This window comes from Sardina pilchardus, chromosome 1 (assembly GCF_963854185.1).
Source record: "Sardina pilchardus chromosome 1, fSarPil1.1, whole genome shotgun sequence".
In the NCBI taxonomy this organism is placed as follows: domain Eukaryota; kingdom Metazoa; phylum Chordata; class Actinopteri; order Clupeiformes; family Clupeidae; genus Sardina; species Sardina pilchardus.
This window is the reverse complement of record NC_084994.1, coordinates 20717446-20743887: the sequence shown is the minus strand read 5'-3', so window position 1 is coordinate 20743887 and position 26442 is coordinate 20717446. Positions and strand designations below refer to the sequence as shown.

General features: G+C 39.5%; 3 protein-coding genes across 5 annotated transcripts; 2 read left to right on the top strand and 1 right to left on the bottom strand.

The window, feature by feature from the left end:
* The first annotated feature begins 898 nt into the window (after positions 1 to 898).
* On the top strand, positions 899 to 5198 carry LOC134077112 (GTPase IMAP family member 7-like). Its single transcript, XM_062532534.1, has 3 exons — positions 899 to 974; positions 1061 to 1703; positions 5153 to 5198. Exons 1-3 carry the CDS (start codon positions 899 to 901, stop codon positions 5196 to 5198), a joined length of 765 nt encoding a protein of 254 aa, XP_062388518.1.
* Positions 5199 to 5820: 622 nt separating this feature from the next.
* On the top strand, positions 5821 to 6877 carry LOC134077106 (GTPase IMAP family member 7-like; the record flags this gene model as incomplete). Its single annotated transcript, XM_062532522.1, has 2 exons — positions 5821 to 5830; positions 6192 to 6877. Coding segments are annotated over exons 1-2 (696 nt in total), but the record flags the coding sequence as incomplete, so codon positions are not given.
* A 3939-nt stretch (positions 6878 to 10816) lies between these two features.
* Positions 10817 to 20579, bottom strand: LOC134084262 (GTPase IMAP family member 9-like). 3 transcript variants are annotated; one of them, XM_062539864.1, is made up of 2 exons: positions 20361 to 20579; positions 10817 to 13259 (listed from the first exon to the last, which is right to left on the bottom strand). In XM_062539864.1, exons 1-2 carry the CDS (start codon positions 20419 to 20421, stop codon positions 12391 to 12393), a joined length of 930 nt encoding a protein of 309 aa, XP_062395848.1. In that variant the 5' UTR covers positions 20422 to 20579; the 3' UTR covers positions 10817 to 12390. The 3 variants fall into 3 exon arrangements, with proteins under 3 accessions (XP_062395848.1, XP_062395847.1, XP_062395846.1); XM_062539863.1 differs by having other exon boundaries at positions 10817 to 13262; positions 20361 to 20578; XM_062539862.1 differs by lacking the exon at positions 10817 to 13259 and adding an exon at positions 16929 to 18078 and having other exon boundaries at positions 20361 to 20569.
* Positions 20580 to 26442: the final 5863 nt, after the last annotated feature.

The window sequence follows — 26442 nt, the reverse complement described above, 5'->3', positions numbered from 1 at the left end:
AGCATGCTACAGTTCTACAACATGCAATACACTGAATGTAATTTTGCAAAAGAGTTCAAACGTAGCCCACAAAATACAAATGCACAGAAGAGTTCTGCACATGAGATTGGACAGTTGCTAGTGTGGCCAATACAAGGGCAATTTGGTGAATTTTACAAAAATGTATTATACATTGACATACTTTGACATTTTCCCCTTTAGGAGACTTAGCTTCGTTATTTTTCAGCAGCCAAAAATGATCACATCTATTCCTGATATGTCTCAACTGTTATCAATGTTGTTGTTGTTGTATTTTCCAGAACGCAGCAAATATCAGAACCTCTGATTGATCTGTTGACTTGATAGCTGATTATCATCAACTGAACCAACCAGAAAAATGATGAAGCATGGTAAGGCATTCTGTGTCTAAATACTGTGAATACATGCACATTAACTGGGAGATTAATTGGTCAATGTTAACTTTTTCATTCTGCCTTTGTTCTCTGCTCCTTTGTAGTAATGGATACATTGTGTGAATGTCTGTGTCTGTGTCTGTGAAATGAAATTATGAAAAAGTTAACATTTTGTTTTTTTTTCTAGTTTTTCTAGTCTCAAGAGCACACTGAGGAAGGCGCTAAGCCGAAACGCGTCTGTGCAATAAAAACACATTTAAATGCAAAGTGCGACCTTTTTTTCTTTTCTTAGCAAACATATAAGTTTGGTCTAGCACTCTCAAAAGCCTACTCCTACCATACAACTTTATTTCTAGTTTACCACATCTTTCTGAGTGTTTGAGTTACAATTACTTACCTTTTTGGGAAATTCTATTTTGTACGGGGCATTCTTCTTTTGAATGTGAGATGGTTACATCTAAAATTTAGATCTTCCTAGTAAAGGCTTAAGAGAGACTGAGATTAAAATGCTAAAGCCCATATGTCTTGATCCTTTCTCTGAAGGAAGACAACGGCGAAGGAGCAAGACCCCACCAACTGACTGTAAGTTTTTTGTTTGTTGGTAGTTTCTCCCCCTACCTAGATGGCTCATTTTAATCCTTTTTTTCTCCCCCAATGTCTCTTCACAGTTCGTGAATTGAGGATTGTGATGGTGGGCAAAACTGGATCTGGAAAGAGTGCTTTAGCCAACACCATCCTTGGGCAGGAAGCCTTCAAAGTGGAGCTGTCGCCACAGTCTGTGACTGAAACCTGCGCAGAAGAGTCTGCAAAAGTGTCCGGCGTAAGAGTGAAAGTGGTGGACACACCAGGACTATTTGGCACGGACATGGTGGCTGATGCACTAAAGAGACAAATAGAGAAATGTGTGGATATGTCCTTCCCTGGACCTCACGCTTTCCTGCTGGTGATCAGACTAGGAGTTAGGTTCACTGATGAGGAGAAGAATGCAGTGATGTGGATCAAGGAGAACTTTGGGGACAGAGCTTTGAAGTACACTATTGTGCTGTTTACTTATTGTGATATACTAAAGGGAAACCCTATAGATCCTTTGCTCAGTAACAGTACCAATATTCAGTCCCTACTTCATTCGTGTGAGGGAAGGTACCACACTTTTAACAATAAAGACAAGACAGATCAGAGTCAGGTCGCTTCTCTTCTGGAGAAGATACAGGCCATGGTGAAGCAGAACAATGGAGAATTTTACACCAACAAGATGTATCAGGATGCTCAAGAGACGCTTAGAGAACAGATCAGAGAGGAGAGAGTGAAAAGGCAAGCAGCAGAGAGAATTGCTGAACAGGAGAGAGAGAAAGCAAAAACTGAGATAGACAGGGAGAGGAGAACGAGAGAGGAAGCAGAGAAGAAAGCTGAGGAGGAGAGAAAGAACGCAGAGATTGAGATAGACAGGGAGAGGAGTAAGAGAGAAGAAGCAGAGAAAAAAGCAGAGGAGGAGAGGAAGCAGGCTGATGAAGAGAGAGAAAATGAGAGGAAACAGGCTGATAAAGTAATCTGTGAAGAGAGAGAAAATGCAAAACGTCAAAAGAAAGACAAAAAAGCCATCAAGAGAAAGGCAGAGGAAGACATGAGCAATGTGAGAAAGAGGCTGAAGGAGGAAGTGTCTGGGTGGCAGGCTGTCTCTAAGTGGGGTGGGGTAGCAGGAGTCTGTTTACTGACAGGAGGGCTGGTGGTAGCTGGAGCTGCTGGGGCAGCTGTGGCTGGTGTTGGGGCAGCAACACTGGCAGGAGCAGCCATGTTGAGGGTGAAAGCTGGTGCAGTGGACAGAGACATTGCTGACAGTGCTATTAAAACAGAGATGAATTGGGAGGAGAATAAATAGTTTTTTTTTTTTTTTTTTTTTAATCAAAACTGTAATGTAACTGTATTTGATTACACAGCACTTTTATATCATGGCCAAACAGCAACCAATAAAGTTTATACATAACAATGGTGCCTATGTCTCCAATACTCTGTGAGAATAGGCTGTCAATCTATTAGTAAAATTACCCACCATTCCAGCTCCTATACTCTCATCAGTGTTAGCATCAGTCCGTTTCAGTAGACTGCAGTGGGAGAGCAGGTATAGGCCATAGGGACAGGGACAGGTATGGCAGATGTGGCACAATGTGGCACAATGTGAGGAGACTTCGGAGATTGTGTTGAAAAAGAACACTTCAAGTAGCCTAACCAGCCATACCCACATCATGATGTAGGGTCTGGGAAATCACCGTTGGCAGGGCTCAATCTGAGGGGTGGGATAAACATTTGTCTTTCAAATTCCCTCTCCACGCAATAGGATAGCGCTAAACGAATCATTTTCTTGTTTTCAAGTAGCAGGATGCTTAACAGTCGCAACTTCAGGTTGCATGTAAGTCATCATTATGTTAAGCCCGCCTCCCGACTCTATACACGATGTGATTGGTTCTGTGGTTTCTGCCTGAGCCCAGCTCCAAAGTCAAGCAGAGAGTTGCTAGACTGTGGCTAGCCAATTAAATTTGCTGCCGCTAGGGGCGTCTACATTTCTAGGCTACACTTCAAGGGGTGCACAGCTGTTTTCGCTTAGGTAAAATCCTGAACTGTGTGAATCCCCATGTCTCCTGTGTGTCCCCAACTGGAAAGATTTATCTTCATGTGTGTGATGCCACCTGATTTTAAAAATCGTAAAACATTTAAAAAAAAAAACCTGTAATGCGGGGGGCGCTGTTGGCAGCAAGCTACAGCGCCCATACCATTTACGGGTCCGAGTGCCCATGGGGACCCAGGTTCGAATCCGGCCTACGGTCATTTCCCGATCCCACCCCATCTCTCTGTCCCATTTTGTTTCCTGTCTACCTCTTCACTGTCCTATACTATTAAAGGCAAAAAGGCCCAAAAAATATATTTAAAAAAAAACAAAAAACTCTGTAATGTGAGCCCAACAAAAACATGTTCTCCCCTCATAACGCGTTTGAAGCCACTCGGTGCGTGGCTGCCTCTTGGCTGGCATGGCAATGAGATTCAGTGGAACAGGACTGGGTTCCCCGAAAGCATTGTAGGCCTCAGATGGTCGTAAAGTCCCTCTTACAAACGCGAGCTGGGCTTCAGACAATACATTTGAACGTCACTAGTGTTGCATAGCCTGCTTTCAGCTTCACAAATGTAAGAGACCCTCCAATGCTCCAAAGCAAGCTGCCATTGACACATTTTCAAAGATGTGTGCACTTGTCACTGTAATGCTTGCACAATGTTGTTGGCCAGCAGACACCCAGTTAGTGTGTGACACCAGGTGCTGATAATCGTTTCTCTTCCGCTTCACACTCGTCTTGGGTCGTATTGTTGTCAGCTCTCATTGCTACAGCAGGTAATTTATAGCCATGCGTTTTTTTGTTTCAATTAGTACCATTTCTCAACCAAGGCACAGCACAAGTCAAACCAGGTAGAGAATTGTGTGTGGTGTTTAGCAAAAAGCGGTTTGAGTGACAGGTTTCAAAAATTGTGTGACAAGCAAATATTTTGTGTGCAAGCCAGTTGCAAATATTGTTAATGTGAATAGTTAGGTTTAATGGCCCTCATTTATCAACAGAGCGTAGAAACCAGTGTATATCTGAGCGCAGAAATCATCTTACGACGGGGCTCACGTGTGATTCATCAAACTTTCGTATCACTCCAATTCCAGCGTAAGAATAAACGTGTGTTGATAAATGTGGCGGCTGGAAACAAGCGTGATTTAAATATCACGCCCCTATATTATGCTCGTTTTAATGGCCTCGCCCCTAGAATTTACGACATGAAGGTGCATTATACGTCCAAAAGAGATCATTAGTGATCTCGAGCCACAGTGACGTCCAGCTGAACCTTGTTAATTTTGACAGCTAGAAGCAGTCATCAAGGAAGGTGGGAAACTGAGCGATTTCAGTGCAACAGACTTTATTTTCGCAGAGAGAACGCATCATACTATAAATACATTAATTACAAAACCGTATGACACTGAAATTTGCCCTTTGAAAATCATTTAAAATATATATGCCTAGGCCTAATTCATGAATGTTCCGTTTGCCAAAGAGAAAGTAATCATCGCCTATGGCTATTCTAAGCCATGAAATGTGTCAATATAATATGCTACATTACAGCAAATAGGCTGCACATGTACAGGAAAGGTGTTATGTCCAAGATAGTCCATCAATTCAACTATTCAACTTTCTAATGCACCGCCGATTTACTGCTGCGCGATGCTATGCCGCCTGAAAAACTTGTGTACACAAGTTGAGACTAGACGTGAGATTTGAGCGTAGCCACCGATCACATTCACATTGATAAATGCCATACTTTGCGTGGAAACAAGCGTACGCCTGTTTTACGCCTATTTTTGGTCGTACGCACGTTTCATAAATGAGGGCCAGTGTGTCTTGAAAAGAACAGAATGCTGAAGCAGTGGTAAATATGAGAAACTATAATTAAGCTGAATCCATAAATTCATAAATTGGCCTGGAATAATTGGCAAATAGTAGTGGCATGGCATTCAAGGATATATATATATATACACACACACGCACGCACGCACACACACACACACACACACGCACACACACGCACACACACACACACACACACACACACTGTATTTTTCAATGCTGGTAAAATTACTATGTATTATTAACAGGTAACATATAAACCATAAAAAGTATATGTATATTTATGTATTTATGTATGAACAATTAGTTGTCTTCTTATGTGGTGGATTCTAGGCAGTACCGCTCTCATTGTTACTACAGTGACAAAGTCCAACAGTAATCCATTACAGGGAGTGCCGCACCAAGCAGTTGCTTTTCAAATAATTTGTTGAGTGGCGTAGAAGTCTGTTTACTTGATCTCCTTTAAACTTCTGTTTGATCATCTTATGGAGGACATACAGTAAAGGGGTAAGTGAATAGATGTATCGATCAATGTTGTCTCTTATTTTCAGCAACCATCACAAGTTCTTTGGTGGAAGCTTGTTTATGGTCATGAATAATAATTAACCGTAGTCACCAAGAAAACACAGTATTGCAAGAACCCATTGACATTTGATGACAGAAAGGTAATCTTTTTATGTTAATTACTTATATTTCATATTGGTTTAAGTGCGGTGGAATGCTAGTATCATATTTCAAATTAGATAAGGGCAATTTGGTGAATTTGACAAAAATGTGTTTATAGATTGGAACGGTGTTATAAGTAACTACTTTTACATTTTCCCATGGAGTCTTTACTTTATCATTTACAGCAGCCTTCAATTAAGTGTTCATTTCATGGCACGACTCAGATTGTATCACTGTTCCCTGCACAAAGCAGATATCACCTGATCTGATGTACTGTTTTTGTGGGCGCCACTTGAAAGCTGATTATCATCAACTGTGAACCGACCAATGAGATGATGGAACATGGTAAGTCTAACTTCCACTCAGCTTCTACAGAAGGCTATTCATCAAATGTCCATCAACAAAAGAAGCAAATGAGTATGTTGATAATTATCAGGCTGGCTACCTTAATTAAAATGATAGTCATTGGGTGTTAGGCAGACAATCTGTTATGTTTTGTGAGTAAATACATGTAGCAAATAGTATATAAATGGAATAAAGCTCCTTGAAAATGCGCATGGAGGTTTGATTTGAATGAATGCTAGCTGAGCCAACAAGACAATTGCCACCCTTCAGGGGCAGGCAGAATACAGATATCCTTCTGAGTAGCAGTAGTTTCCAAGAGGTTACTTCCTATTGGGTAGCATTTTTTTCAATATCTTCACAGTTCGCGAATTGAGGATTGTGATGGTGGGAAAAACTGGATCTGGAAAGAGTGCTTCAGCCAACACCATCCTTGGAAAGGAAGCTTTCAAAGTGGAGCTGTCGCCACAGTCTGTAACTGAAACCTGCGCAGAAGAGTCTGCAATAGTGTCCAGTGTAAAAGTCAAAGTGGTGGACACACCAGGACTATTTGGCACAGCCATGATGGCTGATGCACTGAAGACACAAATAGGGAAATGTGTGGATATGTCCTTCCCTGGACCTCACGCCTTCCTGCTGGTGATCAGACTAGGAGTTAGGTTCACTGATGAGGAGAAGAACGCTGTAATGTGGATCAAGGAGAACTTTGGGGACAGAGCTTTGAAGTACACTATTGTGTTGTTTACTTACTGTGATATACTAAAAGGCAGAGATATAGATCCTTTGCTTCGTCAGAGTCCTAACATTCTGTCGCTCCTTCATTCTTGTAAGGGAAGATACCACACTTTTAACAATAAAGAGAAGAATGACCAGAGTCAGGTCGCTTCTCTTCTGGAGAAGATACAGGCCATGGTGAAGCAGAACAATGGAGAATATTACACCAACAAGATGTATCAGGATGCCCAAGAGACGCTTAGAGAACAGATCAGAGAGGAGAGAGTGAAAAGGCAAGCAGCGGAGAGAATTGCTGAACAGGAGAGAGAGAAAGCAAGAACTGAGATAGACAGGGAGAGGAGGAAGAGAGAGGAAGCAGAGAAGAAAGCTGAGGAGGAGAGAAAGAACGCAGAGATTGAGATAGACAGGGAGAGAAGGAAGAGAGAAGAAGCAGAGAAAAAAGCAGAGGAGGAGAGGAAGCAGGCTAATGAAGAGAGAGAAAATGAGAGGAAACAGGCTGATAAAGTAATCTGTGAAGAGAGAGAAAATGCTAAACGTCAAAAGAAAGACAAAATTGCCATCAAGAGAAAGGCAGAGGAAGACATGAGCAATGTGAGAAAGAGGCTGAAGGAGGAAGTGTCTGGATTGAAGGCCGTCTCTAAGTGGGGTGGGGTAGCAGGAGTCTGTTTACTGACAGGAGGGCTGGTGGTAGCTGGAGCTGCAGGGGCAGCTGTGGCTGGTGTTGGGGCAGCAACACTAGCAGGAGCAGCCATGTTGAGGGTGAAAGCTGGTGCAGTGGACAGAGACATTACCAGCAGTGCTATTAAAACAGAGATGAATTGGGAGGAGAATACATAGTTTCAAAGTTTGTTTTATTTTTTTTAAATTTTTTTAATCACAACTGTAATGTTAACTGTATTTGATTACAGAGCTCTGTCATATCATGGCCAAACAGCAACCAATAAAGTTTATACATAACAAGGTGCCTATGTCTACAATACTCTTTGGGAATAAGCTGTACATTCCTGCTAGTGTTGGGGCAGCAGCACTAGCAGGATCAGCCATGTTGGGAGTGAAAGCTGGTCGGGTGGACAGAGACATAACCAGCAGTGCTATTACTGTAAAACAGAGATGAATTGGGAGGAGAATAAATAGTGTCAACATGTTCCATCTCAAGATGTATATCTAGTTTGTTTCTTTTTCCCTCAAAACTGTTTTGTGACTGTAATTCATTACACATCTCTCTCATATCATGTCTAAACAGAGGAGATTGTTGGGAAAAAAAACACACTTCAAGAGGTGATGTTGAAGGTGATGTGTCTGGGCTCTGGGTCAACCTTAAAGGTTCATTGTGATCATGTAGTGTCCTCTAGTGGTTAGGTAGCAGATTGTAGCCAACTGAATGAGACTCCAGCACGCCTTCCTTTTAACTCATGTGCGAAAGGGTGCATAAGTAAAAAAATAAAAATAAAAGAAAAACTGACTAATTAACTATGACATACCCTTAAAGGAGCATTTCACCCATGGGCATTAAGCTTTATATGGTTAGAAACCCAGTCATACTATTGAATGATTCCCTCATTTTCATCTGAGATGGGAGAAAAAGCTGAAAAATTATTTTTGGCGCTTTTCAATAAAAGCCAACAATTCCCAGAATTCCGCGCTTTCACTGCTCTTCGTTGCACCCCCTCCAGGAAGTAGTGCAGCACAGAGAGTCATTAATGTAACGTTTTGGCATAAATAAGGATTCTAGGTAACACTCCATAATAAGGGTCCTTAATAAATAGCAAACTAGCCATTAACTAACCCTTTGTTAATAGCAAACTAAACATTAACTAACCCTTTGTTAATATTTGTTAATTGTTACTAAAATACTTATTTGCCACAAGTTAATGTTTTTTTCATCATTAATTAAATATTAGTTGTTTGCATATAAACTGTATGTTAATGTTTTTAACAAATAGAAAGCAATCTATTAACTAATATTGTGTTAATAGTTAACTAAATGTTGTTTTGGCACTAATTAACAGTTATATTTCTTACATTAGAATGTTAGATGTTTATTTACAAACTAGGCTAGGCTATATGTTAATATAAAAGTTAATGACATATTATTATTAACTAATTGTTATTAAACTGTGTTTCTGCCTTCATCCCAATATGAACCACTCCTCATAGGACTCTTATAATAAAGTTGGTTAAGCTTAATTGATATATTAGTAACTAACTATCAGTAGGCTATGGGTCTCTCACACTGGAAACTCACAAGGTTCACCAAGGTCCTGAAAGATGTAGGCTAGCAAATTGATGCGAAAACTAGCCTACTAAAGAAGTCAGTGCAAATCAATCCTGTATGCAAAGAGGACATTATTATTTTTATTTTATTTTTGCCCGTTTCTAATGCCTGTCTCTCATTCTGTCTTTCTCTCTCATACTCTCCCTCGATCTCTTTCTTGTGCTCTGTCTCTCTCACTTTGTATGAAAGACTCTTATTTTGTAGAGGGTGTGGTTGCCTAGAAACGTCCTCCTGTGTACTTTAGCCTCATGTTAGTTTTCCTAAGTTACAGCGTTGGTGGAGTCCATGCCATTATGTTAGCAGCTATCACTGAACAAGTTTGCTGCCTATTGCCTACAGTTTGAGTTGTGTGAACACCTTGTGTGCGTGCAAAACACGAAGTAAGTGAAAGTAACCGAGATACTTAGGCTGAGTCATGTGTAGGGCCTGTTTTTGGTGGGATATGGATGTGTGTCATGCTCGTTTGGAATGCTAACTTAGCGTTATGCTAAGCGGAGATTAGCCTTAGGCCTAAGGGAAACTTATACTTTCACTTTGGTTAGTAATGTCAATGCATGTATCCTGTCTTATGTTGTGTGTGTGATTGAGATATGGTTATGTTCATAGAATATAACAAAGATATCAGCTATTCAGTTCATTTAGGCTATCTTTATGTGACAGTAAATTGCCAATGAGCATTGGATGCAAATGGGGTGCTTTGTTTAACATGTGGCCTGCCTTGTTTATTAGACAGTGATTATGTGGTACAGTGACCGTATTACTAATGATGGCTTCTTTGGTTCCTTACAGACCACACATAACTTTATTGTTGTATGGCAATTGTTGAAGGCAACGCAATAAAAGAAATTAAAGGAAGAAACTGCTTCGATCACGGGTGTGCTAACCGACGCCACTTAGCCTAATCAACTCCATCCAAACCAACATTTCCATTTTTAAGTCCTTTCCTCACTAACACTTTCTGTCTTTCTCTCTTTTTCTCACTCTCTGGTTGAACCCACTCGCTCTTTCTCTGTTTATTTAATATTTTATACATTCTGTTGTCATTCTAGTTAATCTTTTTTGATCAGTTTAACTATCATTGACTGCGTTTACATGGTCAGTGTTCCAGGAGACCATCAGGTGAACCATCAGTGGTCAGTGTTCCAGTAGAAAGCAAAAAGCTATTTGAGAGTTCTTTGACTTTATGAATAAAGCATTTTCATCCTCCTTCCCAACAATGTGTGCTGAGATCGTCATTTCCAGTGAGAGAGATCCAGTGTAAAATATTTGCTATCGTTGATAAATGTTATAATAAATATTTGTAAATGATTAATAATTACTGTTCCAACTTTATTATAAGGGTCCCCATACTGATGGTTATATATTACTAATGTATTCATTAAGCTTAACCAACTTTATTATAAGGGTCCCCATACTAATAGTTATATATTACTAATACATTAATTACGCTTAACCAACTTTATTATAAGGGTCCTCCATACTGATAGTTATATGTTACTAAAGTATTAATTAAGCTTAAACAACTTTATTATAAGGGTCCCCCATACTAATAGTTATATATTACTAATATATTAATTACACTTAACCAACTTTATTATAAGGGTCCTCCATACTGATAGTTATATATTACTAATATATTAATTAAGCTTAACCAATTACTTCAAGGGTCCTATAAGGAGTGGTTCATATTGGGATAGGTAGAAACACAGTTTAATAACAATTAGTTAAATAATAATATGTCATTAACTTTCATATTAACATATAGTTTGTAAATAAACATTTAACATTTAATGATGGAAGAAATAACTGTTAATTTGTGCCAAAAATACATTTAGTTAACTATTAACAAATATTAATACAATAGTAGTTAATAGATTGTTTTCTATTTGTTAAAACATTAACATACAGGCTATATGCAAACAACTAATATTTAATTAATGATGAAAAAAACATTAACTTGTGGCAAATAGATATTTTAGTAACAGTTAACAAATATTAACAAAGGGTTAGTTAATGATTAGTTTGCTATTTATTAAGGACCCTTATTATGGAGTGTTACCAAATGAAAGTTTAAAAATCGCTGGTTTGCAAACCATCACTAGGCTCGATGAGCTGTGAGGGATTTTCAGAGTATTGTCAGCATTACCACTAAGGAGAAGACCATTACTAAAATATTTTATCATTTTAGAGAATAGAATTACTTCCTCTTGAGTGTAATGCAAATGGACTATTTTCTCAATTAGATGTTGAGGATGGTAATCTACTTAATGGTTTGTGGCACTAATAAACAATGACATGAAAACATGACAACAACAGAATAGCCTTTAGTGTCACTGTCACTTATTTTTTTTTTTTTTTTCAAGATTAAATTTAAGTAAGACTTTATATGTAATATCTTTAAGAATGTGTTGACTGGGGCAGTTGCATTCTGAGAACAAGCTTCCGAGTGAAGTTATATCAACTAAAGTTATCAAGTGCTGAAGTTAAATCAACTAAAGCTATATCAAGTTATACAAACTAAAGTTGAGTCGTGTCAAATATAAATATTTATTTGAGTTAACTCAATTGTCTTTGTTGTCTTGACATACAATTATTTTGCAAACATGAATATTTAAGTTGAAACAACAAATCGGGTTTTACAGTGTACGCGTTCTTTAAAATCTAATAGTTACTCTGACTTAAAATGTTTAGTTAGTATAACTAAGCTTTTGTGTTCTGTTGATTATGCTGATTTTGCCTTTTGAGATTACTAGCTTAGTCAGGATAATTATCAACCCCCAAAGCCTTTGAGACATTATGGATAGACTAAAGTGCAGGAAATGTAGCCTGGCACGCCCTCCCAGTGACGTAACACCTTCGGCTTTTGCTGTCGCTGGTCTGGTCAACTGCTAATCGGGAAGGATTTCTGAGTTCCCGAAATCTGCGGAACTGCCCCCTTTGGTCGAGAACCAATCAACTTTGAGCAGCTCCAACGGCTCTGGGTAGAGGCGTGTTCAAGGCAGAGGAAAGAGTGTTGTTATTGGTTTAAACTTGGCAAACCGCTTTCTGACATCGACCAGTAGCAAATCGAGGCACTTAAAGGAGGCGGGTCAACCAGCGCTTGGAGAAACCGTGTTAGCACAGGCTCTTGGTCAGACTAAAGTCCCGCAGAGCCTTTGAAAGTCGATGGTAATCAGGCTACAGGAAATGGGCCTTTGAAAAGATAACCTGAGCGCCTGACAAATTCCCAACAAGACTCCCTCACTCACCTCAGACTGGAGTGAGATGATCAGCCCGGCACATGATGGCTGACATCTATCACTCAGGTGATTGCTGCATTTTGGGGGTATTTAGTGAGGTTCCCCCTTCACTGTGAAGCACTTTTAGTATAGGTAAGCCTACAGAGATTTTCTTTTTCAAACAACACCTTTCTAAAATGTTATTGCTATTAAACCATGTTTTTTTTTTTAAACACCTTTATAATTCCAATATCTATAGTAATCAATGTAGTAATAATTCATGCATTAAGGTGTCACTTGCATCACATTATAATGAAGTATTGTTCATAAATGTCCTATGCTGCCCAGGAGCAAAGTATCTCTGCATGTTGGTCTGCAAAGAAGGCTGCTGTTGTTGCTCCAATTGGTGCACCCCAAAGTGAATAAACAAATCCTAAGCCTCCACCCACAGCTGTTCCAATAGCTCTACATGTCCAACGGCGGAATGTCTGCTTCTCTTCTTCTCTTTCCTTTTTCTGTTTCCTTCTTTCATCTTCTTGGATCTTCTCATCACGCTCCTGTCTTTCCCTCTCCTCCTCCTGTCTCTTCCTCTCCTCCTCTTCTCTCATCTTTCTCTGAGCCTCCCGGTACATATAGTTTCTGTAGTATTTTCCCTGGTTCCTCTTCACCATGGCCTCCATCTTCTTCAGTAGCTCTATCACCTGAGTCTGGTCATCCTTCTCCCAGTTATTAAAGGCATGATACCCACCCCTACAGCTGTCAACCAAGTTTCGAATATCTTTATTGATGGTGTTCTCCACTGATTTCCCCTTCAGCTGATCAACATGGGTGAACAGTACCATAGTAAACTCTGCTGCTCTCTCATCAAAGTTCTTCTGGATCCACTTCACTGCGTTTCTTTCCTCTTCAGTGAATCTCACCCCTAATCTGACCACCAGCAGGAACATGTGGGGCCCAGGAACAGACATCTCAACACACTTCTCTATCTCACTCTTTAGCTCGCCTGCAGTCTTACGAGTATCAAACAGTCCTGGGGTGTCAACCAGTGTGATGTTTCTCCCATGCACCTCTCCACTCTCCTTTTGGGAAACTGATGTGACTGAGTCAGGAGAGAAATCTTCTTTGAAGGCTTCTCTTCCCAGGATGGTGTTTGCAGTTGCACTCTTCCCAGCTCCACTTTTACCCAGCAGCACAATCCTGTATTCTGCTGTAGAGAAAAAAACACAGATGGTTTGTGTGATTGTGTCCATGTGTGTCTTGCTTATCCAACAGCGAAGACTATAGGCACTATAATTTCCATGGCACACAGTGGCCCTCATTTATCAACAGAGTGTAGAAACCAGCGTATATCTGAGCGCAGAAATCATCTTACGACGGGGCTCACGTGTGATTCATCAAACTTTCGTATCACTCCAATTCCAGCGTAAGAATAAACGTGTGCTGATAAATGTGGCGGCTGGAAACAAGCGTGATTTAAATATCACACCCCCAATATTATGCCCGTTTTAATGGCCTCGCCCCTAGAATTTACGACATGAAGGTGCATTATACGTCCAAAAGAGATCATTAGTGATCTCGAGCCACTGTGACGTCCAGCTGAACCTTGTTAATTTTGACAGCTAGAAGCTGTCATCAAGGAAGGCGGGAAACTAGAGCGATTTAAGCGCAACAGACTTTATTTTCGCAGAGAGAACGCATCATACTATTAATACATGAATTACAAAACCGTACGACACTGAAATTTGTCCTTTGAAAATAATGTTAAATATATGCCTAGGCCTAATTCATGAATGTTGCGTTTGCCAAAGAGAAAGTAATCATCGCCTATGGCTATTGTAGGCCATGAAATGTGTCAATATAATATGCTACATTACAGCAAATAGGCTGCACATGTACAGGAAAGGTGTTATGTCCGAGATAGTCCATCAATTCAACTATTCAACCTTCTAATGCGCCGCCGATTTACTGCTGCGCGATGCTATGCCGCCTGAAAAACTTAAGATATATTTTTTAAAAAATGTAGATGTCTCGGTCACTTTTTTTGAAGGACGTGCTAACTGACACCCTTCATTTACAGCAACTGTGCTAAGCTAAAGCTAAAAACGCTGCTCCCAAAGCAGGACAATGCCCGGACGGATTTTAACCGGGTTTTTTTCACTGTTCTAACTCTGGGGGTGACCGAGAGATTTCATTTTTGGGTGGCGTATTCCTTTAACAGTTGTTCTAGAGATGTGTCTGCTGCTGTGTGGCATTGGCCTGGTCTCTAATCAGAGCTGCTGTTAACTTGCGATTTCTGAGGCTGGTGATTCGGATGAACTTATCCTTCGCAGCAGAGGTGACTCTTGGTCTTCCTTTCCTGGGACGGCCAGTTTCATTGTAGCGCTTGATGGTTTTTGCGACTGCACTTGGGGACACTTTCAAAGTTTTCCCAATTTTTCGGACTGACTGACCTTCATTTCTTAAAGTAATGATGGCCACTCGTTTTTCTTTACTTAGCTGCTTTTTTCTTGCCATAATACAAATTCTAACAGTCTATTCTGTAGGACTATCAGCTGTGTATCACCCCTGACTTCTGCACAACACAACTGATTCCCAACCCCATTTTTAAGGCAAGAAATCCCACTTATTAAACCTGACAGGGCACACATGTGAAGTGAAAACCATTTCAGGGGACTGCCTCTTGAAGCTAGGGATGGCACGGTGCACAAAATCTACGGTTCGGTTCGTATCATGGTTTAGGGTCACGGTTTTCGGTTCGGTATACGGTTCTTGTTGTTATTTTTTCTTTTACTCTTTAACACTCCAGAAACATATTTCAGCATATAGCTTAATCATCCACAATTAGGCTAGAGTATTTAGAGAATAGTTATCATGTAATAATGCACACACTGAATTTGACTTCACATAAAGCACATTATTGTCTGAGGAAACTTTAAGCTTCAGTTGAGATTTTGATAAAGCAAGAGGGAAGACATTGATGATTTCAACAATCTTTTCATTTATTTGGCAGGAATGGTGCACCAGCACTAAATGTAGGTCGTTCACCCATATTTTTCATTGCATCGCCTTTTTATCGCTCTCCTTTCATATAGTGTGAATGATGATTTAACAAGATGTAAAGCTTGTCTTTATTTGAAACACACACATTATGTAATTATTTATACATTCTATATACTGACATGTCTGATATTCATAACAGCAAACTTTATGCAGATTATAGCTACTATTCATTATAACTCCACCTCTTAAATTCAGCTGGCTGAAGCCTCAAAATATTGTAAACAAAGTAGCAGGCTAAGCTCATCATACTCTACTGGTTGGACTGTTCAGTTTCCCCACATGTGTTTTAGTTTCAAGGTAAGCTAATACTTTTTCTCCTTGGGACAGGCCCTTTTAAGCCTTGGGGTTGAAAACATTGGTATTGAGATGGTCAGTCAACTTGAATGCAAGAGTTTTTATCAAATGTCTGCAGCATAGCCTTCTAATGATGCTAACCGTTTTTAACAGTAATTTAGCTAATCGTCTTCTGTGTGCGTCATTGCGTTCACGATTGTGAATGTTCTATTTGGATTAATGTGCATGTCGAGGGCGGGTGTCCATTGAGCGTGCACGAGAGCGGGCCAAGGAGAATGAGTTTACTTCTACTGTTTGGTAAAGTTGCACGCATAGTCAACAGTTGCGGAAGAACATGCTTCCACCCGAGCAGGGTCAGGTGCATCAGTTTGACCACGCTAGGGATGATCTCTCGCACTTGCCATTTCTAAAACCTTGCGCAGCACTCAAAACTCCATACTCCTACTCTCGCACGTAAGGGAAACACGTCGTCACATAATATGGGAATCAATTGCGCATGCCATAACTAGCCGGAACCGTAGGACCGTACGACGAACACACACTCCGAACCGTGACATGCGAACCGCACGGTTCGGAGCATTTTTTCAAAAACCGTGCCACCCCTACTTGAAGCTCATCAAGAGAATGCAGAGTGTGTGCAAAGCAGTAATCAGAGCAAAGGTGGCTACTTCGAAGAAACTAGAATATAAAGCATATTTTCAGTTGTTTTACACTTTTTTGTTAAGTACATATTTCCACATGTGTTAATTCATAGTTTTGATGCCTTCATTGTAGGTCTACAATGTCAATAGTCATGAAAAGAAAGGAAACTAATTGAATGAGAAGGTGTGTCTAAGCTTTTGGTCTGTATATGATCTGTCTCAAATATAAGCTTGGTGACGGCCCCTCTGACAGGCTGCTTCCTGGTCGTCTTATTTCTGTCACTAGCACAGCTTGCCTCTGGATTGGCTGTCCATCGCTAGCCGGGCTAGCGCTACCACTTCTCAATGAGACGTGGTCTGTCAACCAAACGTTCATTTTCTCGTATGTGAAAAAATGCCCAGATCCGTTTATTGGCCGCTACGGATGTCTATTAATGTGTCTTTGCATAGCTCATCATCGTCTTGCTTCCCCCCCTGTTCTGTGACTGGTCACCTATCTGAGGCAAAAATTTGGGCGGTAGTTTAGCAACGTGAATCAAATCGTGCGCAAGGCAGCATGGGAACACCCAGGCTAGTCCATCGCTTGATTTCAGTACAGTTTCTCATCGCAACTTTATTTATTCCGTTGTATCACATTAAACATAGCCTCAGTTTTCACTTTAGTCAGTAACTGCTACGTCCCTATACTTTCCATATATGGGAATATATTGGCTAATACTGTATATCACATGATATTTTCCAACATACGACAATATTTCTGTCATTTATCTTGGATTTCCTAATTATGCCTTTGTGAAAAAAACCCTCTGGAACTTTTTGGGTGAATGAACACACATCAATCATAGATACCCTTAGTTTATTGGAGAATAACCTTTAATAACAAATCAATAAAGTTCACTCTACATACAACTATGGGGCATTTTGCCAGTTTATCTTGAAATTCTCACAAGTGAACAATGGACAGTAGAAGATACAGTATATAGCAACACAATTGCTTGCTATCTGAAGGAAAGGCACAATCGCATAATACATGCAATTCAATTATTTTTGAGATGTCATAGATATTGTACATAACATGTGTGTATGATATATTAATCTTAATGTTTGATTAAAGGTTTGACCATGAATGCATGGTTTGTTTTAAAGATCAAAGCAGATTAAGAAACAACATAGGTATTCTAGCCATTTTTAACAAATAGCTGCATGGTATTCTTGCCATTTTGTATCCTACAACCACCCTTATTAATACTGTAACTTCACGTTTTGGCTCCCCAATGTATGTCCCCAGGAATACTACAGAATATACACATGCATCCTCCAGTTGCTCTTCCACCATCATTATCTGTCTTTCACGTTCTCTGATCTTCATCTCTTTCTCTTCTCTTTCTCTCTGCTCCTCCTGTCTCCTCCTCTCCTCCTCTTCTCTGATCCTGCTCTGAACCTCCTGGTACATCTTATTTGTGTAGTATTCTCCCCCATTCTTCTCCACCATGGAGTCAATCTTCTCCAGCAGCTCTAAGACCTGAGTCTGGTCATCCTTTTGTTCGTTATCAAAGGCATGATATCTGCCCCCACAATTGTCTATCAAGGTCTGAAGATCTTTATTTAGGGCATTCTTCACTGATTTACCCCTCAGTTGATCGACATGAGTGAACAGCACTATTGTGAACTGTGCTGATCTCTTGCCAAAGTTCTTCTGGATCCACTTCACTGTGTTAATCTCCTCCTCTGTGAATCTCACTCCCAATCGGATCACCAAAAGAAAGACGTGAGGTCCAGGAAGAGACAGGTTGACACACTTCTCTATTTCTCTTTTCACGTCATCTGGTGTCTTAGCTGTATCGAATAGTCCTGGAGTGTCAACCACAGTTATCTGTCTCCCCTGCACCTCTCCAGTCTCCTGAGAAGAAACTGAGGTGACCGAGTCAGACGATGAATCTTCCCTGAAGGCTTCTCTTCCCAGGATGGTGTTTCCTGTTGCACTCTTTCCAACTCCACTCCTACCCAGCAGCACAATCCTCAATTCCTCTGTAGAGAAACATTCATAACTCAGCATAACTCAGCAAGCTAACTCAGACACTTCGTGTAGGTGCCAAAGTTTGAGAGCGTTAACTCCAGGGGCGGACTGGTCATCTGTCATACTGTTTTCATGGTGCGCTGACACACCTTTTGGGCAGCTACTGTATAGTATAATTTAATTTGTTTGGTCAATGATTGGTCCAAAGAAAGGGCAGTCAGTGGCCCATTGGTTCAGTTTCCATACTGACACTGGACTGATCCAATAACAGCTCTTGCCCAGGTCCAATCCAACCCCTCATGTGACATGCCATGCCAACGATGATTATGATGACTTATAATATAATAATGGTAGGCTTATTAAGACAATCTGGTGCCATAATGGCCTTGCAATTTTGTCATTAGCCTAATCTATGTATTTTACATTTACTAAAAAAATAGATATTATATTGTAGGCCTATGCATTAATAATCCAGTGATACAGACATACAGACAGGGTCTCACCTAGGCTACTCGAAATTAGGCTGTTGTAGTCTAAATTATGAGCATAAGTCATGACTTGTTTGTAGCCTAACTGAAGTAAATCGTAGCAAATAGCCTATGGTGATGACACAGCTTTTGAAACATTTATTTCTCTCTCGCTGGAGTGAACACAGAACACTGGCTGTTGCACATTCAAGTGAATTAGGGGAATGATCTGCTGCTGTTCTCCAAAAGCTATGGTTTTGCTAACCCATTCACGCAATAAATACTTCCTGTGGATATAACAATTTACAACAAATATTTGTATTTGAAGTTTTATCATGTGGTGCCCCCCACTGCATGGTTGGTGCCCCTGAACATTGGATCCTTATGGATAATCTGGCTCAGGTATAGGCTATGTTACAGTAATGATAACAAGACCATCAACCACAAATTGTTGATTGTTAATTGTTGATCAACTTGATAAGTTGATGATCATTGATGATAAGTGTGTGTGCGTGTGCGTGTGTGTGTGTGTGTTTGTGTGTGTGCGTATTAACCGTTGACCGTTTTTACAGTTATTTTACAAACTTTCTACATTATTTTGTGTTACTTTACTATTATTTTTGTTTTATTTTTACAGCACTTTGGTCAACTGTTGTTGTTTTTTAAATGTGCTATACAAATAAATTGACATTAACATTGACATTTGTTCTGACAAAGTGTTTTTGATGTGTTATGCCATGTGTTGTCAATTAACTTGCTTTGAATATCAGTTTCTTTTCTGTGTAAGTCTGTGAGCAATGTTGAAAATACTGCTTCAATTGATTTATTTTAAAAAGGCTCATGCTACGCAGCCTGGCCCCCGCCTGACTACGTACCTCCACTCATTTACATCTCTCTTCATACTCCGTCTAGTATGGAAATATACGTTTGCCAATGGAGCTATAGGCCAGACTCTCTGCGAAGAAGAGGGTCTGGTCTCCAGGCTACATGATATGTACACATAGAAAAAAATAGCAAAAAATAGTAACTTCTGCATGTCTTATTCATCTGTAATTCGTTTTTTTTTTACATATTACACATTATAGTATAGTCAATTAGGTTATGTCAATATGTCTCAGACGAATGAAAAATTTGTTGCACTGTATTGTGCATTATAATTTGCTGACTTGGCTTGTCTCGGTTCATCCTTTTGAGTTTCATTTCTGCAGAAGTCAGTTGGCTAATGCACAATCCATCGGCTCAGTGGTTTAACTGGTTTGTTAAGAAGACTCACAATGCATTGGCACAACATGCATCATATTTGTTTAAAGAGGTCACAATGGCTGAGACAACGGCAAAGTCAACAGAAAGCCTGACTATTTATGTGTACAATTGCTCATACATATTGGGTGGTTACATTCTACAGTGGGGGGACTAAGCATTTGACCCAATGCTAACGTTGACTAAAAAGAGGAATATAAAATCATCTTTCTTTGACAATTGATCTTAATGGCTTAATTCAAAAAATGAGTGAACAGGCCAGACTCTCTGCGAAGAAGAGGGTCTGGTCTCCAGGCTACGTGATATGTACACATAGCAAAAAATAATAACTTCTGCGTTTCTTAGTCATCGGTCATTCGTTTTTTTTTTACATATTACACATGATAGTATAGTCTAGTATAATTAGGTTATGTCAATATGTCTCAGACGAATGAAACGCGAAACATTAAATAACTTTAACGGATCTAACACAACCTGAAAGAGAGCTAGAGGACAAAAGTGATGGATGAAGAGAGAAAAGGCAAAAAAAAGAGCAAGCGAGCAAGACATTAAAAAAAAATCCTCACCTGATGCAGTGCCTGTGGATAAAAATGTCCACAACAACGTCAAAATCATCAAGTGTTTCATCTTCTTAAGTCTGTGCAGAGCTTACTGTAAGTCTAAAATGAGACCAGTTTCATTCAACTTTCTTTTGAAACAGACTGTCATCAACAGATCAGCAGTTAGTGACGGAAACTCCCTCTGGCTGACATGCACAGGCACACACACATACACACACACACACACACACACACACACACACCCACACACACACACACACACACACACACACACACACACACACACACACACACACACACACACACACACACACACACACAGACACACGTGATATGAGTGGTCTCCAGGAAGTGATTTGAAATGGAAAGAAATGGAAATTAAGTTGGCGCGGCTCCCACTGCTGTGCTGTACTGGATGGACTGGGTCATCATTATTCTGTGACACGTTCATAAGGTGAGGTGAGGTGTTTCTTGAAGTTGCATGCATTTTTGGACATTATATCTAAAGAGCCATATTTCACATTATGTCACAACTCTATGGAATTCTAAAATTTTGAAGCTTAATATCTCAGAACTCCTCAGAATGCAATTAGAACCCTATAATTCTAAGGGGGAAAAGTGTTATGCTTGCCACACCAAACCTATACAATTACCATATTAATTTTGCTGATAGACTTGCAGCTCATAGGCTGTCATATCTGCTAGCTATTCACATAAAGGGAGGTTAATATAAATACAGCACTTGCTAGCCTCACAAGAACAAACAGACACTGTTCACAATAGCTCCCACACAAAAACTAAGTATGTGCATCTGTCATACTACTAATAATAGTAATAATAATAATCTCTATTTATAGAGCCAGAAGAAAGCTCATTAAGTGCCCCACGCATAGTGTTTATCGGTATTTATCGGTTATCGGTCATGTTTTTTTTCCGTCCGAGCCGAAAACCATTTCCTCTCTTGACAGGCCTCACACCTGAGTCTCTCATTCCTTTCTCTGTAAATGAAAGACAAGAAGGCAGGATACTAGTACAGCAGGATCTGGAGAGGATATCATCGCACATCACGGCACCACGCCTATAGCCATTGTGTGCACATTCTTGATTTGCGGCAAGTTTGTGAGAGTCTTTTCCCTTACATGCCAGAAATTGTTGCCGTCAGAGCATGTAAGATAAAGAATAGGTCACAGGTATTTGTTATACAAATGAAAAGAACAAAATGACTAGGGGCATGTAAGGGCATGGATAGGTCACAGGTATGTTTTATACAAATGAAAATAATAAAATGACTAGGGACTAGGGACGTGAATTAACTGATTGTCATTAATGAATTCATGCATAAACAACTCATCATCTTAAACATTAAGTACACGGGCACATCATCATGAATCATGATTAATTAAGCATGGTCATGATGACTGTCGGACAAAATTGTGGACATCACTGTCATGGAGAAAAAAGAAAAGTAATACCACATGAATTCATGTTAACTAAATGTTATGAATTATCCTGAGTTCATTCATTAACTCATGCATTAATTATACATGAAAATTTCATTAATTAACATGAATTCATTGTCTGTCATATTAATGACATCAGGTATGGACAACAATCATCTTGAGCATTAGGTAAATCATTAAGAATAATGATCAATTACACATGATCATGTTGATTTCTTGGTTTCTGAAAAATGTGTTCCAAAGATCATTTTCAGAGAATATCGAAGAATCCACATTGTATAAATATAGGCATGTCCTCATTAGCTAAGCATTATATTTCCATTAGTTAATAATGTCTGCGGCTCCTCAGGTAAAGTGACGAACAGGTTGTGCTTTAACATTTGTGAATGAAGTTGATAGTCATGCATAAATAGTCAATTTACATTAATTAATGGTGAATTGCTCATTAACACTCCGCCTGTTCACAAAAGATAGACAACGGACAAAGACAACCAAACCAAAAGTAACTGGGACGAAATAATAAATCAAACATCAAACAAAACCAAATGAAGACAAGACAGCAGCCCGACCAACTGTCGCAATCCGGAGAAGCAGGCAACATCACCCCTGCCGTGTTCCGCCAAGCAGGGCACCCACGCATAGTGTGCACCAGTTATCGGTCATGTTTTTTTTTCGTCCGAGCCGAAAACCATTTCCTCTCTTGACAGGCCTCACACCTGAGTCTCTCATTCCTTTCTCTGTAAACGAAAGACAAGAAGGCAGGATACTAGTACAGCAGGATCTGGAGAGCATATCATCGCACATCACGGCACCACGCCTATAGCCATTGTGTGCACATTCTTGATTTGCGGCAAGTTTGTGAGAGTCTTTTCCCTTACATGCCAGAAATTGTTGCCGTCAGAGCATTTAAGATAAAGAATAGGTCACAGGTATTTGTTATACAAATGAAAAGAACAAAATGACTAGGGGCATGTAAGGGCATGGATAGGTCACAGGTATGTTTTATACAAATGAAAATAATAAAATGACTAGGGACTAATGGCTGCCATATGTATACATTCTGATTAATTTTATTGACAGTAGGATGGGAACTGTGGTTAGACTGAATCCAGCATAAACAAGAACAAACTGACTTCATGTAACATTGTTCACAATTATTCCCACTCTAATAGTAAGCCACAGAATGATGCACGGAAATTGTTCTCTGTGTAGCCATATGCCATATTTGTTTGTATGCTGACCCGCTTTTATTATGTTATTATTCTGAAAATAATGGTTAATAAAAGTTATTACAGCAAGCACAATGCTTATCAATATTAACTTATTTTCTGATCAGATTGTCCTCTGACATAGAGGCACATACTGTCACAGTATATGTTATATATATTGTATTGTGCATTATTATTTGCTGACACTTGACACTTGGCTTGTCTTGGTTAATCATTTTGAGTTTCATTTCTGCAGAAGTCAGTTGGTCGCTAATGCACAATACATCTGTTCAGTGGTGTAACTGTTTTTTTTTTTTTATATATATATTTTTTGGGCTTTTATGCCTTTAATGATAAGACAGTTGAGAGAGACAGGAAGTGAGTGGGAGAGAGCGTTGGGGTGGGATCCGGAAAGGACCACGGAGCGGGAATCGAACCCGGGTCGCCGGCGTGCGGTGCAGGTGCCCCAGCCAGTCGCGCCACGGCTGGGGCTGTAACTGGTTTGTTAAGAAGACTCACAATGCATTGGCACAACATACAGTACATCATACTGTATTTGTTTAAATAGGTCACAGTGGTTGAGACAACGCCACAGTCAATAGAAAGCTTAACTATTTATGTATTCAATTGTTCATACATATTTTGTTGGTAACCTGCTATGTGTTATTGTGTGTAAATACATACAGTACATGCTTGCATAGACAAACACACGGTATCTTATCTGAATGTATCAAGCAGAAGAATGAAAGATTTAGCAATGATGTTTTCATCTGTAACCCTCTAACCACCAGGGTTATTAAAAAAAGACACATTTTGGGATTTTTGCATAAAAATGTCAAAAGGCCATGGCTTGAAAAAGATAGTCCTACTGTAAATTTGAACATTACAAATGAGAATGAACTAAAGTTTATGAAGGGGGTAAATTTACTCATCTAATTGGCATATTATGATGTCACAGGATGGCAATAACCTTTCAGTAAATACTGGTTGTTGAACATATTTGAGCAGTTTTACTTTGTTTATTGTAATTTCTCCAACATAATACATGAACAGGAACACAGTCACATGTAAACCAACAATAGTAAACTATTAGTATTACCACAATCCCTATGTTACTACAATAACGTAGCCTGGTCAAATCAGTTCCTATCGCAGGCGACTTTGTGGTGACAATTGTGGTCTTTTCTCTGGGAACACATAGGGTCAGTTGTTGAAACATTTATACATGTAGAAATTTAAAAAATGGATTTTGTGCATAATATATGATGAGTATAATATCACTCGACATGTAGTCTGGGATCTGATCGGGTTTTATAATTATTTTCAATAATAGAAATGAGCTATTATTGTTGATTAATAAGGATTATTTATCGGTTGTACTAATATTATTGACCCTGATAGCTGAAATGAATTGACGCTATCTATCTTTATTTGGCTTCATCAGGCAATTGATATGCAGAATGGAAAATCTTATATATCTTTACAATGTGAGCACAGATATACAAATGTGTACTGGGTACAAGCTTACAACTTAAAGCATTAATAAACCATGCTCCAACTATACTCCATAAACCAAACAGTTATAGCATGATATCGGCTAACCTGTAAGAAATCGAAAGGACATAAGTACTTGTTCATTCAAATTTTGACTTATAATCCATACTGAGCTTGCAAAAACTAAATCTTGGTGAAAGGTGAAAGAGACATATTTAGCAGTCTAGCTCCATAGACCCCCATTGTTTTTGCACTTACTCATGATCGCCCCTAGTGGAACTACAACATATTGCAAGTACAGCGGAGTTCATAGGGAGTGAACCGGTTCCCCATAAACAGGCTCTGATCATCATTTGTACTTAGTGAGGCTGTTCAGCAGATCACCACTAGGCAGTGTGGTATGACTAAAGGTGCCACAGAAGGGATCTCTGCTTAGTTCAGTTATTGGACAGTCATTGTTTTTTTTATCATCCAATTAAAACATGTTTAGAGGTCTACAAAACCAGGAAAGTGTTACATGGTTGCTGCAATCATCTTCTGTAATCAGTGAAACACAAGGCCTCACTGTAAGAACATTTCCCCATTAAAAAAAAAAAAAAAACATGAATCAACTGGCAGCAGAGTTTCTAGGAACTTCTTACAGTGCTGATAGCGGTGCATACATTTAAAAGGTTACAACTACAATTTTTTTCTAAAACTAGTCCACAAACAGAGAGTTGCAGTTGCTGACCTGGTGGAGCCCAAGTGTCAGATTAATGATAAAACTTCACTTCAATGTACAATTAAATTATCTCAGCTGTTCTCAACCATATTCTCTGCGGTCCAGAAAGACATGACCCCTAGATGCAACTAGTGTGTGTGTGTGCGTGTGTGTGTGTGTGTGTGTGTGTGTGTCCGCGCGCGCGCGCGCATGTGTGTGTGTGTGTGTGTGTGTGTGTGTGTGTGTGTAATGTGCACCCTGAGTTTAATTTCCACCATACCATTTGTTATGGCTCAAACTTCTCAGCTGAGTGAATACTGCCTTATTTCAAAGTCCTTGTTTGGTGTGAAAATGGAGTCCAGCATAGATGATGTGTTTATCAGTGTTACATGCTTACTTAATACTGTGCATGTTTTATTCCAAAGTCGTAAAAAATGGAAAAGAGTTTGCACACTTGAAATCCTTCTTTTTAGTTTTATTTTCTTTTCTTTAGCACAGAATAATGACGTTTCGACCGTGTGGTCTTCTCTAGATTCACTACCACTCGGTCGAAACCCGAAACGATTTACCCTTGTTCTGCACCTAGACCTGGGATGTGCACAAACTTTTTTACTATAACTTATTCCAAAGTCGCCCTTTTGCACAATTGAAATTGTTGCAGGTTCCTAGCCAGAGACAGACTGACATACTTTATAGCTTCTCTAGTCTGTTATTGTTTTCACTACTGCAGTTGTACATGAAGGCAATGTATTCCATTGAACGTGTTAAAGATAGCATTAACAAAGGTCAGTGTTTACCATTCAGTAGTATTTTCAGTACAATGACTTGTACAATAATGTGTTTGCCTGTTGCCATCTGATTTCCTGGCTGAATTTAGACCTACATGTACAGTACTGTAGGTTTAACATGGAATGGCACCGTGGATCTCAAAAGGTGCCTTGTTGTTTTTCTATTTTATTTCTCTGTTAAATAATTAACACAGATTGTGGTGCTGTAGTCCAGAAGGCAATAAAAAAAACAATAAGTCCACCCTCAGCTTTATCGTGCTCATTTGAAAAGGAGCCCATATACTAATGACACACTTTGACATTACAAACACATTTGAATGAGAAATCAACTGGCTGCACTTCAAGAAACATAGTTTTTTCATGTTTGTCTAGTCATTTCTTTCTCAATGATGCTAACAGGACATGGCATACAGTATGTAGTCACACAGACATATTCAT

Excerpts from the sequence above, each read along its gene's own strand:
- LOC134077112 (XM_062532534.1), top strand. The coding sequence starts at position 899 with ATGCTAAAGCCCATATGTCTTGATCCTTTCTCTGAAGGAAGACAACGG. Across the intron at positions 975-1,060 it reads CAAGACCCCACCAACTGACT|TTCGTGAATTGAGGATTGTG; the intron begins GTAAGTTTTTTG and ends GTCTCTTCACAG. Across the intron at positions 1,704-5,152 it reads AGAGAGGAGAGAGTGAAAAG|GCAGTACCGCTCTCATTGTT; the intron begins GCAAGCAGCAGA and ends GGTGGATTCTAG.
- LOC134084262 (XM_062539862.1), bottom strand. The coding sequence starts at position 20,421 with ATGAAACACTTGATGATTTTGACGTTGTTGTGGACATTTTTATCCACA. Across the intron at positions 18,079-20,360 it reads ATCCACAGGCACTGCATCAG|AGGAATTGAGGATTGTGCTG; the intron begins GTGAGGATTTTT and ends GTTTCTCTACAG.